A 13172-nucleotide genomic window follows, 5' to 3' on the forward strand; every position below is an offset into this window, starting at 1 on the left:
TAAATGGACCTAATACTAAATTACATTAATAACGATATGATATGTAAGTCACCATTGGTTATTTTACAAATGTCATTTGTTGCATTGGGTAGCCATAAGGCAACTATCAAAAAGTTTGAGCCCCACAAATTTAGTATTCTCTTTATTCTTCTATTTCTTTTCTCAAATAATTAGTAGTTTTGCCCATTCATTTTTGCTAGTAATATATCTTTGCCCCTCATTTTTTACATTGTCTTCAAATGCTCCCTAAATAGGAAAATTATTCTTCTTTTACCCCTAAGTGCTTCTCTTAAAATAACTTTATTCCTTAAACTTTTAGTCTATCATTAATGTAACGCCCTGCTTTTTGGAATGATGACTGACCTTGCAAATCAACACTAGTATTTTCAGCGTGCTTTGTCCTCGCTCGCACGCTTCCTGGGAAAACTTCCCAGGAGGTCACCCATCATGAGACTACTCCAGGTTAAACACGCTTAACTTTGGAGTTCTCAAGTGATGAGCTACAGAAATAAAAGATGCATCTTGTTAGTATAGGTAGTACCCATAAATCCATTTAAGCTTTCTTCAACTGTGTAGTCTCATATGTACACAATCTTAGAATCATCACACTTAACATTCCCAAGCGATGTGGGATTGCACAGTTTTTACCCAGTCTTTCCTCCTGCAGATCACGGGATTTTGACTGTCACAATCACCCCCCTTAGGGGTCCGACGTCCTTGTCGGCCACACTTCCAACTGGGTCAATGCTCTGATACCATTTGTAACGCCCCACGTCACTATGACTGCTTCTTGGAATGACAATTGGCCTTGCAAACCAACACGAGTCTTTCCAACGTGCTTTGTCCTTACTCGCACACTTCCTGAGAAAACTTCACAAGAGATCACCCATCATGAGATTACTCCAGGTCAAGCACTCTTAACTTTGGAGTTCTCAAGTGATGAGCTACCGAAAACAAGATGCATCTTCTTTTCGATAGTCCATCACTTGAGAACTCCAAAGTTAAGCATGCTTGACTTGGAGTAGTCTCATGATGAGTGACATTTTCGGAAGTTTTCCCAGGAAGCATGCGAGTGAGGACAAAGCACGCTGGAAATACTCGTGTTGGTTTGCAAGGTCAGTCGTCATTCCAAGAAGCAGCCATAATGAAGTGGAGTGTTACAATTAAATATGACATAAATTGATAAAGTTATTTAATTTTTATCCTTAAATTGTACTTTTCTTATGATTTTAATTTTTTAGTCTTGATTTATTATATTCAATTATTATTTAAATATTAAGATTTTTTAAAAAAATTTCTACCCCTAAGAAATATGCTATGATAAAATATTTACGTGAATATGTATTGACTTATGTTACAATAGACTTGAGTAAAATTAATTAAAAAATAAAATGTTAAATTATAGTTTTATTAACTGTCATAAAAGTAAAAAATTTACCTTAAAAAATTAAATTAATAAATATTAAACTAACATTAGGGAGCATTTCAATATTGAGGATGCCCTGTCCATTCTTTATATCACAAGCTCGTTGATCGAAAGAGCTGACGACTTGAATTGGTTTTTTTTTATAAAATTGGGTTTTATTATGTCAAAAGTAGTTACTAGGTTGTGGTGCTTCATCAGCGATTGGGACAAGCAATATCTTCTTTCGGCCCATCCAAATGGCGGGCTTTGCTTTGATCTCTAAACTTGCCTCCTAAGATCAAGACTTTCTAGTGGAAGGCCTATTATAATTGGCTTCTAATTGTGGCTAATTTGGCTCAGCATGTGTTCCAAGTTGCTAAGGGTGCCTGTTTTAAGAATCCCTATAAGAGACAGCTTATTATACACCATACTCTTTAATATCATCGATATCAAGTGTAGAAAAAAAAATACGGGACTCATATTTATAATACTATATTCCCATATCAAATTCAAAAAACCAATACAAACCAAGTAAAAGACATCACAATCTCAAATGGATTATCCAAAATATAATTCTATTCCTCTCAAAATAAATTCAATATATGATTTTTGAATAACAAACATTAAATCTGCCTTATAATCACAGTCTCAGCTAAATAAAAAACATAAATCAATTTAAATAAATTACAAAATAATTGAAACCCATTTAATAACAAACACAATCCCATATATGAATTTTTGAAAGCATCATCACGTCCTCATTGTAGTGAAGACCACCGCCTCGCATTCCTAACTGCGCCTCGCGTCCTGATGGGAGTGAAGACGTCTCTTGAACACAAAATAATAATAATAATAATAATTAATAATACAAATAAAAGAAGAAGAAGGTAGTGATAGAGAACCTTCTCTCTGTCCACGAAGGCATCCTCAATAATATTTTTTTAGTCCCGACAAAATTTGTGACTAAAAAAATATTGTTATGCTTATATTGTTACTAAAAAGGTTTATGGCTAAGAGTATTTATCAAAACAAATTATAATTTGGTGTGATTAAATATATTTTTAGTCACAACAAATTTAATCATTATATATAATTAGTTGAGATTATAATTATATATTAGTGATAATTTGTATTTAAACATTATTTTTTAGTCATGAATAATTTTTTATTTAATTGTGATTAAGAGAGACATTTGATTATAAAAATATTTTGTTATGACCAAAAAATTATCACTAAACTATATTTTTTTATAGTGCATTGGTCTTACAGATCATGAGTTGTCAAAACAAAATAGGTTGAGATAGATATAAAGGTAAACCTATAAATATGGAGATAGATAAACATGAACCTAAACCTTTCGCATCCATTCTATAATCTATGCCATTGCTACTTAATTTCCTCGGTTTACAACAAAAAAGTGGCCAAAATGGGAACTGAGAATCAAATTGTCAGTACTTTGGCCGACGGCCTCAATTGTTTAATACAAATTCTATTTAAATGGTCCACTTAAATTTGTGCTTTTTATAAGGATGGGCGCATTTTATTTCCACTGAAACTTGGTTAAGAGATGACTTGAGCCCGCAATCTTGACTAGCTATGGCCAATCTCTTCTCTAAAACAATCCTATTTGCTATCTTAAGAAAGAAGAAACCAGGCTAATTATTATGTTTAACCCAATTAATACAGATTAGTTAGATCAAGATTGTGACATCTTCATTCAAATGTGCTTTCCAGTTGGCTCAAGAAAGAAAACAAAATACTTGGGTTGATATATATTGAAAGGATACTTTTGCAGATTTTATCTCTTTCAGATATATTTTTTCCTCTCAGCTTTTCGTTTTAGGGGAATTGGGTCAACTTTAGGTTCGTTCATTTTTTTTTCTTTATTAATTAAGATAATGTATCTCTAGTAATGACGAAATGTCTGTAAATTAATTCAGTATAACTAAAATAAAATTTGATGGACAACTCAATAAAAAAAATAAAGAGGAAAAAGTTTGGTTAGTAGACGTAAAGTTCCGTACCATGTTTTCAGAGAAAATATATTATATAAGTTTTTTTTTGACAAAAAATATTGGCACATCAAGGTTTTTGTTTTTTTGTTTTTTTGTAAATAAGAATCATTGTATTGCTCAAAATCAAATCATGTACACTTATAGATCTTCTTCTACCCTTATGTTTGACTTACAATCCATGTATCTAAATTTACAATTTTTGAATCCATTCTTTATCCCTATTTTGTTTTCCCTTGTACATAGATACAGTAACTCTCAATTTTAATTCTCTTTTAATGACCTCTATAATATGATTTACGTGCCAAATCTTAGATGACCACAAGACATCATTTCGAACCCTCCATATATGGTATACTAGTGCAGCAACAACAGCTATGTAAAATCCTTTCCTGAGTTTGCTGGGATGTTTTGCTTTGGAAATCCATTGCAATAGTGCTTGATAATGCTCTGTTTGTGCTCGGTGTGACGTGCTGCGTCATGGCACATCTCCAGGGGGCCATTTTGTATGTATGAGCATGCTTTGGTGCTTGATCATTAGTCAAGTCTTGCACCAAGTAACCTCAGGGGTAGGGAATGTCACTTTTGTAATTATGCATATGTCTCCCAGACAAAAATCATATATGTTCCTGGGAAGACTTTATTTGCTTAGAATGCTCCTTAGGCGGGGGGTGACCTGGTGACTTAAGGAAGCACCATGGCCACCAGCAAATATGGGCTTAAGCTGTGTACTCCCTTGCCCTATCAAGACCTTATATGAATAAAATGATGCTTTGCCATGTCCCTTTGTGTATGCATTCTTTATAGTCTATGTGTTGCTTGTTTGTTACTTTCGTTGGGCCATTGCGTGCCGCTTGACTGTGTTGTTGGCTCTGATTGTTGTGTGGGATGTTGCCTCTGGATAGCTTGCCTCGTGTTTGCTCCCGCTTCATAATTGCCCTTACTTGTGTGAGACTCGTAATGTGGCTAACCATTGAGTTTGCTTGCCGCAGGTGTGAATTCTAGGCTGACTTGCTAGTTAAAAGTGCTAACAAGTGCCGCACGTTTCGCCCATTTGAGTATCGAAGTTGGCGGCCCGTGACACTCGGCAACCAATCCACTCCTTCATCTTCACAAGACAGATTTTGCTGTAAGTACATTGAAAGAATAGATGAGTAATATCTTCCTTGTGATCTCCACACAACAAGCATACTGTGTCCATCACCTGAAAGTATTTGCTGAGATGCTCTTTGGTTCTCAACTTCTGATGCAGAGCTAGCCAGAGAATAAAACTATGTTTCGGAATGCTGCATCTCTCCCACACAAATTTACTCCATTGTACCTTGATATGTTGATCATATAGTATTGCATACCCAGATTGAATACTATATTGCATTGCCGTGAATGCTGATTTATCCAGTTTAGCTCTAAGGAGATCCTTAATTTCAACAATTTTCTTCCAATACCAGCTGCAATTTTGCTGCACTGTGTAAGCTCACCAGTCCACCTTTTTCAAATAGATGCTATGTATCCATTTAACCCATAGATTATCCTTTTTAGAAGCTATTGCCCATACGTATTTCCCTAGTGCAACAACATTCCATTCCAAGATTTTCCTGAAGCCTAACCCTCCTGCAGCTTTTGGAGTGCAAACAGAGGACCAAGCAACTAAGCCTGGACCTTGAGACTCTGCCACTCCCTTCCAAAGAAAAGCTCTGCAAATGGCTTCTATATCCTTCAATAGCTGTTTTAGCATCACCATTATTTGCGCCCAATAAGAATGTATTGACAGTAAAACAAAATTAATCAATGTGGCTCTAGCAATGTATGATAAATTCCTAGAACTCCACTGCTTAATCCTAGCTACCATTTTTTTCTAGAATGATCCCACATTCAGCATTAGATATGCGTTTGGAACATATAGGAATGCCCAGATACCTGAAAGGCAATGAACATCGAGTAAACCCAGAGACATTCACCACTCGGTCAATCTCAGATTCAACCATACCACTGCAATATATTGCAGATTTAGTCTTATTTGGAAAGAGTCCCGAGGTCTTGGAGAATAACTTGAGCCCCCTAAGCATCCAAAGGATAGAGATGAAGTCTCCATGACTGAATAGTAATATGTCATCAGCAAAACATAGGTGGTTCAGCTTCAAACTAGCACACCTATCATGGAATTTATAGACTGGAGAAGAGCTAACTTTAAGCATAATCCTGGATAGATATTCCATACCAAGTACAAATAACAAGGGGGACATAGGATCACCTTGTCTCAATCCTCTTTTAGCCTCAAAATAGCCATGCAGTGAGCCATTAATCATCAAAGAAAACCTTGGAGTTCGAACACAAACCATGATGAGCTGTATAAATTTATGAGGAAACTGAAAAGCAGTGAGCATCTCTTCAATAAAGTCCCATTCTATAGCATCGTATGCTTTCCTCAAATCCAATTTGATCATACAACTTGGTCTACAACTTTGCCTCCCATAATGCCGAACTAAATCTTGACATATCATAATGTTGTAAGTTATATATCTACCATGGAAAAATCCCCCTTGATTTTCTGCTATTAATTCAGGTAGAACTTGCCGGAGTCTTGAACATATCATCTTGGATGCTGCTTTGTATATAACATTACAACATGCAATGGGTCTTAAATCACAAACAGTATCAGGGCAAATATGCTTGGGAATGAGTGTAATGGTCGTGTTATTAATCTCCCTAAGCAATTTACCCGAATTGAGGAAAGATAGTACAGCTACAGTAACCTCCGAACCCACCAAATTCCAATTATCTTGATAGAAGTAGCTGATGTATCCATCTGGGCCTGAGGCTTTCAATCCTGGTATTGCAAACATTACATCCTTAACCTCCTGAGTTGAAAAATCTGTTGTGAGAGTCTGAATAAGAGCTGCATTTAGAACTGGTCCTACATTCATGATTGACCAAGACACCTGTTTCCTGTGCATCATAACTGTCCCCAACAAGCTCTGATAATAATCCAAAAAGGCCTTTTTTATATCTGTAGGAGAATCTACCCAAATCCCTGCCTCAGTCTTGATGGACATAATCCTATTCTGTATCCTCCTAGCCTTAAGAGAAGCATGAAAAACATGAGTATTTTCATCTCCATTGACCATCCAAACTGCTTTAGCTTTTTGAGCTAAGAACATCATGTAAGCTTTATGATAATGTAGATACTTTTCTCTAGCCATCTGTTCTTGGTTAATCAGCCAGTCATTGAGCGAGTCCTTCTGCAATTTTTCCTGAAGCTCCTTCAATAAAAGACTTGTCTTAAATTCTGTTTGTTGTATGTCAGAAAAACCCTCTCTATTTATACTCACTAGCACCTATTTCAGTCTTTTCAGCTTAGATATCACTTGGAACATTGCAGTACCAGCAACTGGCATGTTCCAACTGGTTTGGACTTTGTCTTCATAACAAGCTGCTTCTTTCCACATCCTGAAGTATCTAAATGGCTTATTCTCCAATTGCATCTCCAAGGTAAAATGAACAAGAATTGGACTATGATCGAAGATCCCTTCCGGTAAGAACATAGCCTCTGAGTTAGGAAAATAGTCTGTCCATTGTGGATTAACTAAAGCCCTATCAATCTTTGAATAGATCTTCTCCTCTGCTCTCTGCTTGTTATTCCACGTATAGAAGCAGCCTGAAAATTTCAAATCTTCCAAATGGAAAGATGTCAAGCAATCCAGAAATTTGCTTGAAATCTTAGTAGTAACCTTTTTGCCTATTCTTTCATGCAGTGAAAGAATCTCATTGAAGTCTCCTATCACCATCCAAGGATCGGTTATATCTACAGCCAATTCTTGTAAATCATTCCATAGTTGATCCCTAGATAATTCATCGTTGAAACCATACACAAAAGTAATCAAAAACCTTCCTGCTCGATTTGGAAATTGCACTAAACAGTGAATTAATTGTGTAGTACATGACTTGATATCCAGAGAGAATACTCTCGCGTTCCAAACAATTATTATCCTACCCTTATCAATCCAATGATTGTTATTAGTGAAACACCACCCAGAGAACAAACTTGTGTACAGAGAACCCATATTTTTATTTTTCACTTTTGTTTCGAGGAGACTAACCAAGCCAACCTTCTTTGAAAGAATTAAATGCTTAATCTCCCTATGCTTATGTTTACTGTTAATCCCTCGTACATTCCAGGAAAGGATTCTATCAATTGAGTGTAGAGGGTCCTCCCCCCTCTCTTCCTGTATTGTTCCTCTGTGACAGCTCTATCTCAGAATCCTCTTCCAGCAAGCGAAATTGATTATTCACACTCGTTTGAATGGCTATAGGTTCCTGTATCTTAACTCCTTTTGTAACTGATTGGAAACCTTCTGCATCCACATTGACTTTACTTGCAGTTGGTGATGAAACCCTCTGTTTAGGAACCCATTCCTGTTTGACTGGCTTATTCTTCCTACATACATGAGCTTCATGTCCTAAGCCAGAGCAGTTCATACAAAGAGTGGGCTTCCATTCATATTCCACGAAAATGTCAACTTCCTGATCATATTCATTCAAGAAACTTATGTGAGATGGAAAATCCTGTGTCATGGTCACCTCAATAAGAATTCTTGGGTATGCTAATCGGTCTCTGTTTTTAGTAATGGAGTCAACTTGAATCGGCTTCCCAATCTGACCCACTATCTTGAAAAGTGATATATCACCCCAATATTTAATGTCGGAACTGAATCTATGTCTTCTTTAGAGAAATCATCAACAAGATTCCAAGGCTTCATTATCAGAGGTTTTTTTCCCAAAAAACAGATAGCCTCCATCCAATATTCTATCTCTCACTTCCATGGACAAAAATCAAATTATGAAAATACCTGATGAAAGAATCCCAACTTTATCTATTTGATCTTTTCATAATCTTCTCACGAAACCCTCCAGGATTCGAATTGGTGGATTCACACCAAGCACATAGTAGACGATTGAAGATTGCCAAAAATTCACCTCCTCAGCTATATCCTCAACATCAATTTCGACTCCTGAAGTCCTCTCCTGATTCATAACATCTTTTCCTGCAACACTCTTCTTTTTGGCCCCAGCATAAGTGACATCAAATGAGTTAGAAAGTTTTTTTCCCGCTCTTTTTTCTCTCGGTGATTCTCATCGGCGCCATGGCAAAGGGATCAAAGATTGGGGGGAAGGGCAAATCGAAGAGCAAGAGCAAGAGAACAGGACCATCATCTGCTGATAGGGTCATCAAAACTAGATCTATGGATGCCATTTTAGGGATTCAAGAGTTGGAGGTGTCAGAGGATGAACAAGGAGCAGGTGAGGAGCGAGTGCGTGATGAAACCACTCCAGCGCCTCGAAAGGGAATCTCTATTACACTACTACAAAAATGGGATTTCCCGACAGTTTTTAACTGTCGCTATTGAGCAATGACGACAGTCGACTAACTGTCGTATTTGCCTATGCCGGCGTAGGGTAGCTACGCCGACAGTTAGTAAGTGTCGTCGTTGCTGGTTACGCCGACAGTTAATATGTGTCGTCATTGCTGGCTACGCCGACAGTTAATAGGTGTCGTCATTGCTGGCTATGCCGACAGTTAATACGTGTCGCCGTTGCTGGCAACGCCGACAGTTAATACGTGTCACCGTTGCTGGCAATGCCGACAGTTAATAGGTGTCGTCGTTGCTAGCAACGCCGACAATTAATAAGTGTCGCCTTAACATTGAATATATATAATAATTTTTCGATATATATTTTTTTAAACTTTTAATTATATTTTTAACAAGTGAAGTTTGATATAAATTTAAATAAAAAAATTACTCACATAATTAATTATTATTACCATAATTTTTTAAAAAAATTACATTTATCATAATAAAAATTCATATACATACAACATTTATTCATACAATTGAAATGTAAATAATACATCAAATCCCCATGAGACTAAATAAGTCTCAATGAAAATTCATTATAATTCTCAATAAAAATTCATTATTCTCGATATAAATAAAACATCAAATCCTCACTGTACATAATTCTTACAAGCAAGAAAGAAAATAATACCCAACAACTTGACGAAGAATTTCGTGTTGCCTTGGTTCTCTTATATAATTCTCTTGGTTCTCTTAGATATCCAAGTAGAGTTTTAGGCTACAATACAGAATAAAAACCATTAAAGTTAAACCAAAACTAAAATAAATAGAGAACTTAAGGTTGCAGAATAAATAAAAAGGATGATTGTGGTTTTCAGTCACAAAAATAATTTATATAAAAGTTGTATTTTTCTTATCAAATTGGATAGCCTCATGACTTAAGTAGTTAGTCTTAATTCTTTAAACTAATGAATGCATACCTGTCAGTCTCAATTTAAAAGTGCTCAAGCTAGTTAGTTTATGAAATCATAGACATTAATAAACCAAATTTTGAATCATTCATAGCACATTAGCAAATATACAATAAACATCGAGAAATTAATATACATATATACACATATAAAGACATGCACTGTGTAGGTAATATGCATAAGATTCTAAGTCCATAGTACTTAGCAAGAAAAGAAAAGATAATATAGTTATAAATAAGAGCACCAAGAACATAAATATAATAGATCATTAATATATAACACAAGCATACCAGGTGACATTTGTTAATGTTATTAAAGTAACACAACGAGCATACCAAACAAAGTTGTTAAAGTAACATGAGTTGTGAATAAGCCTAATCCAAATTTATAAATCTAATTCACATTTGAAAGTCTACGCTAAATAGAAAATCATAATTTCTATTGGTCAAGCATATATATTTCTTTTAATAAATAGTCATATAATTATGAATTCTATGCAAACGCAGGATTTTTAACAAAGTGATAATCAATCCATTTTAGAAAATTTTCAATTGTTTAAAGAATACATTGTTTCAACTAAGGCCATCGAACATGGTAAAAACAATCACAGTTTGGAAGAAAAAAATAACTTAGATATTATTTAAGTAAGAAAATGATCAAACTATTAGACTACAATGAAACACAAAGCTATGCTTCAATTAAAATAAACACAAATTGAGATAGTAGTTCTGGTGCAGAAAAGGAAATCATCGAGTAAATATATAAATATATATCCTACAAGTATATGTACATTCATACAAGTATATGTTATAATCAAGCCAATCAAACAAACACAATTCAATTATAGGATGATCATAGACAAGTCTACATCAATTCAAACAACACACAAGTTTTCTTTCTTATCTCCGCAGCACACAAATTTCTCAGATCCTACTTCACTAAAACACACAAGTTCTTAACTTTCCGTTATCACCGCAGCACGCAGTAACAATCTCAGGACCTATTTCACTATGGATGAATATTTAAGATATTCAAACTCCTCTAACATTTGCATAGTATTAAAATAAAAGTTAGAGGCATACCTCTTGCAAACTGTTGCAAAATAGTTTCTTTGAAGTCTGTCTCAGCACATACACACATTTACAATGTTATAATATAATGAAAGTGAGTCAAATCTGAATTAAATAATTAAATAATAATGCAAAAAAGAGAAAAACCAAATGCTCATCTTACTCTTTCTTCTCAGCCTTGGGTTGAGTCAAATGCTTAGCTTGTCCACCTAAAATACATAGAAAACTACATCATAACTTAGTTTATGCTATTTTCAAAATGCAAAGATGGATTACATTTTGACAAAAAACTAATATAAATATATATACATATATTTATACTTACAATCTTTATAATATTTATGTGCATGTAGAAGAGTCACCACCAACTATCTATGTATTATATATGTTGTAGCTAGAGTGATAATAAATATAAATAATATTCCATATTTCAATCACATGTCCAATAAGTGTCCTACCATATCTCAAATCAAGTTTTCTTCAACTATTCTTTGCGCTGCCCAAGAAATGAATAAATAAGAAAGCTTTAACAAAGTGATTGCAACTTTGAGGGTTATCCTTCATTTTTCAATTACAATATAATAACACACATAACTAATTCTTATATATAACTAATTATGATATTATATATGAATACCAAACTACATATATGACAAGCTTGAAGGCTGATTTGTTCTCTATATTTTTTTTGTTCTTTTGTTTTTATTTATTTAGGGATAATATAACAAAATGTGCAGCTAGGGAAAAGGATAAACGAGGATATCGACTATATATATAGATTGTATAATTGCCTAAGACCTAAAATCAGGTACAAAAACCCTTCAGTCTTCCTTCTCACACCAAAAAAAATCAGTCTCCAAAACATCATAGAAGACCATACATGCTCAAATGAGCTTGGTACAAGATAAATCCATAATTCAAGAGTAAAAGGAAAGAAGCATGAGCAACAATAAACATATATTTCATAGAAAAGAATAATGGATGCATTGAGAATTAAAGGATGTATTTGTCCACATTTCCACATCGCCTAGTAGATCATTATTCCTACAGCTAGTATATATAACAAAAGAACCAGTCAAAGAAAACAGAACAAACCATCAAACCATTGGATTAAAAAAGGTATGGCCATTATCACCTCTCATTAGAATATCCACAAATCCAACCTTTCCTGACATAAAAATGAACAAAGAAAAGAAAATTTAAAACCAAAAACAACATTTTGGATGCTTCAAAATCAATCACCCGAAACATAAGAACTATTGCTGAATAATTATTAAGGAAGTTAAAGCTGAGAGAAAATGAGCAATTCATTCATAATAGGAACATAACCATAGACACAACAATAAACTAAAGTATATCTTCCATTGACCCACCAATATGCATAACTTATTAATGCAACCAACAGTGAATCAAATAAGAACAACACAAATGCTTTTCTACATAACAATGCATATTTGGATCTAAATTTATATTAATCAAGAAATTTACTGCACCTAGGTATGAAATATCTATACCCTCAAAATCTGCGTAATCAGTAGACAAAAAACTATATTTTCATTTGCAATTATTACATTTTAAAAATACAATCTAGAAGAAAATCATATAATAAAAACCATAAAGTTGTTCCGTGAATAGGGTCATTACTTACTTAAGAGAGTGAAGAGATCAAGCTTGTGGAATGAAATATTTCACACCATCAAAACAAATTGGGTAACCCTGCTGCAAAAAAATAAAATAAAGGATAACCCATATGACCAAACGTATGTATGTTTATATATATATATATATAAACAAATATGAACAGAATCAAATCTAGATAGCACACAACACCTGGAATTTGAAGAGACAGTGCAGAGTGAGATTTTACCTGCAAGCTTTATCGAGTAGTCCCAGGCCGTTGCGTCGTCCAGCCCCAACGAGGCCGCGCTAGCCCCACGGAACCCCCACCAGCGACAGTAAACCTGCAGAGAGAAGAATGAAATGGAATGAGGGATAAGATTGAGATGAGATAGAGATGGTGAGCGAGAGGGTGCAGTTGTGAGTGAAATGGGAGTGAAGATAACTCAAGAGAGAGTGACAAAAAAACTCAATTTTTGTTTTTAATTCTGCCGCCCAACAGTTTCAGAGTCCCGCCTAATACACTACCTTCTTTTAATTTTCTAATTTCTTTTATAACATAACAAACATAAATCATATTTATTCTTTATAACTTTTCTAATTTCTTTTATAACTTACTAAACATAAATCATATTTATTCTTTATAACTTTTCTAATTTCTTTTCTAATTTCATATATATTTATGAAATATATATTTTAATATTTTTAGCAAAACAAATTTTTCACTTTTATTTTCTTTATAT

General features: G+C 34.3%; 1 protein-coding gene and 1 long non-coding RNA gene across 5 annotated transcripts; both read right to left on the reverse strand.

Moving 5' to 3' along the window:
- Positions 1-6752: 6752 nt before the first annotated feature.
- Positions 6753-7478, reverse strand: LOC133814421 (uncharacterized). Its single transcript, XM_062247383.1, has one exon. It carries the CDS (start codon positions 7476-7478, stop codon positions 6753-6755), a length of 726 nt encoding a protein of 241 aa, XP_062103367.1.
- A 1799-nt stretch (positions 7479-9277) lies between these two features.
- On the reverse strand, positions 9278-12902 carry LOC133818060 (uncharacterized). Of its 4 annotated transcripts, XR_009885785.1 has the most exons (6): positions 12680-12902; positions 12461-12531; positions 11948-11980; positions 10976-11021; positions 10825-10860; positions 9278-9549 (listed from the first exon to the last, which is right to left on the reverse strand). It is a non-coding gene; the product is annotated as an uncharacterized LOC133818060 (long non-coding RNA). The 4 variants fall into 4 exon arrangements; XR_009885787.1 differs by having other exon boundaries at positions 9278-11021; positions 11948-11975; XR_009885786.1 differs by having other exon boundaries at positions 9278-11021.
- Between the last annotated feature and the right edge of the window lie 270 nt (positions 12903-13172).

This window comes from Humulus lupulus, chromosome 2 (genome assembly GCF_963169125.1).
Source record: "Humulus lupulus chromosome 2, drHumLupu1.1, whole genome shotgun sequence".
Lineage (NCBI taxonomy): Eukaryota > Viridiplantae > Streptophyta > Magnoliopsida > Rosales > Cannabaceae > Humulus > Humulus lupulus.